The sequence below is a fragment of the Antrostomus carolinensis genome, unplaced genomic scaffold (assembly GCF_000700745.2).
Source record: "Antrostomus carolinensis isolate BGI_N321 unplaced genomic scaffold, ASM70074v2 scaffold28863, whole genome shotgun sequence".
NCBI lineage: Eukaryota > Metazoa > Chordata > Aves > Caprimulgiformes > Caprimulgidae > Antrostomus > Antrostomus carolinensis.
The window spans coordinates 422-1149 of NW_010306281.1; the positions used below are offsets into that span (position 1 = coordinate 422).

General features: G+C 62.6%; 1 protein-coding gene across 1 annotated transcript in view; it reads right to left on the reverse strand.

The window, feature by feature from the left end:
- Positions 1 to 183: 183 nt before the first annotated feature.
- The window catches only part of LOC104522716 (V-set and immunoglobulin domain-containing protein 8), a gene marked incomplete at both ends in the record, with an annotated part of 1370 nt that continues 825 nt past the window's right edge, over positions 184 to 728 (reverse strand). The window contains 2 exons of the mRNA XM_029084294.1: positions 184 to 312; positions 445 to 571. Of these exons, the coding sequence (XP_028940127.1) occupies positions 184 to 312; positions 445 to 571 (256 nt within the window). The remainder of the gene's footprint in view (positions 313 to 444; positions 572 to 728) is intronic.

Sequence of the window (728 nt, forward strand, 5' to 3'; positions counted from 1 at the left end):
TCCACAGGTGCCCATCAATCCCCATCATCATCCAGTGGTACCCACAGGTGACCCACAGTGACCATCAGTCCCTGGTGGCACCCAGCACTGCCCATCATTCCCAGTGGTACCCAGTGATGCCCACCAGTGCCTGTCAGTGCCCGGTGGCACCCACCGGTGCCCGTTGACCCCCGTGCCCCTCACCTGCAGTCGCTGCAGGCTCGCTGACACTCCTTCTGACGGTACCGACAGATCAGTGCCCAGATGAGGAGCCCGAGCAAGCTGAGGAGCAGGAGAGATCCCAGGATGGAGCCCACGATGATGCCCGCTTGCCTTCCTCCTGCCACGGGAGCACAACCTGTCACCGCCGGCCTCCCCGCCGGCTGCCCACATCCCCAGTGACACCTTGGCACCCCCTGGTAGCACCCTACCAGCCCCTCTTCCCCCCTAAACACACAGCAGCACCTACTTGGCTTGAGGCTGATGTTGATCTGGCACACGGAGTAGCCCACCCGGTTGGTGACGCGGCACTGGTAGATGCCAACGTGGACCTCTGACAGGCTACGGATTAACAGGTCGCCAGGAGCACGTCCTGTGGTGGCAAGAGATGGTGAGGAGAGATGGTTCCATCATCCCCCCCATCCCTGCCAGCACCCCCACGCTCGGACACGGGAGCACATGGACACCTAGGTGCACATGGACCACACACAACCCTGCCCATGAGCATCCCCTGCACCCAGGTATCCCTT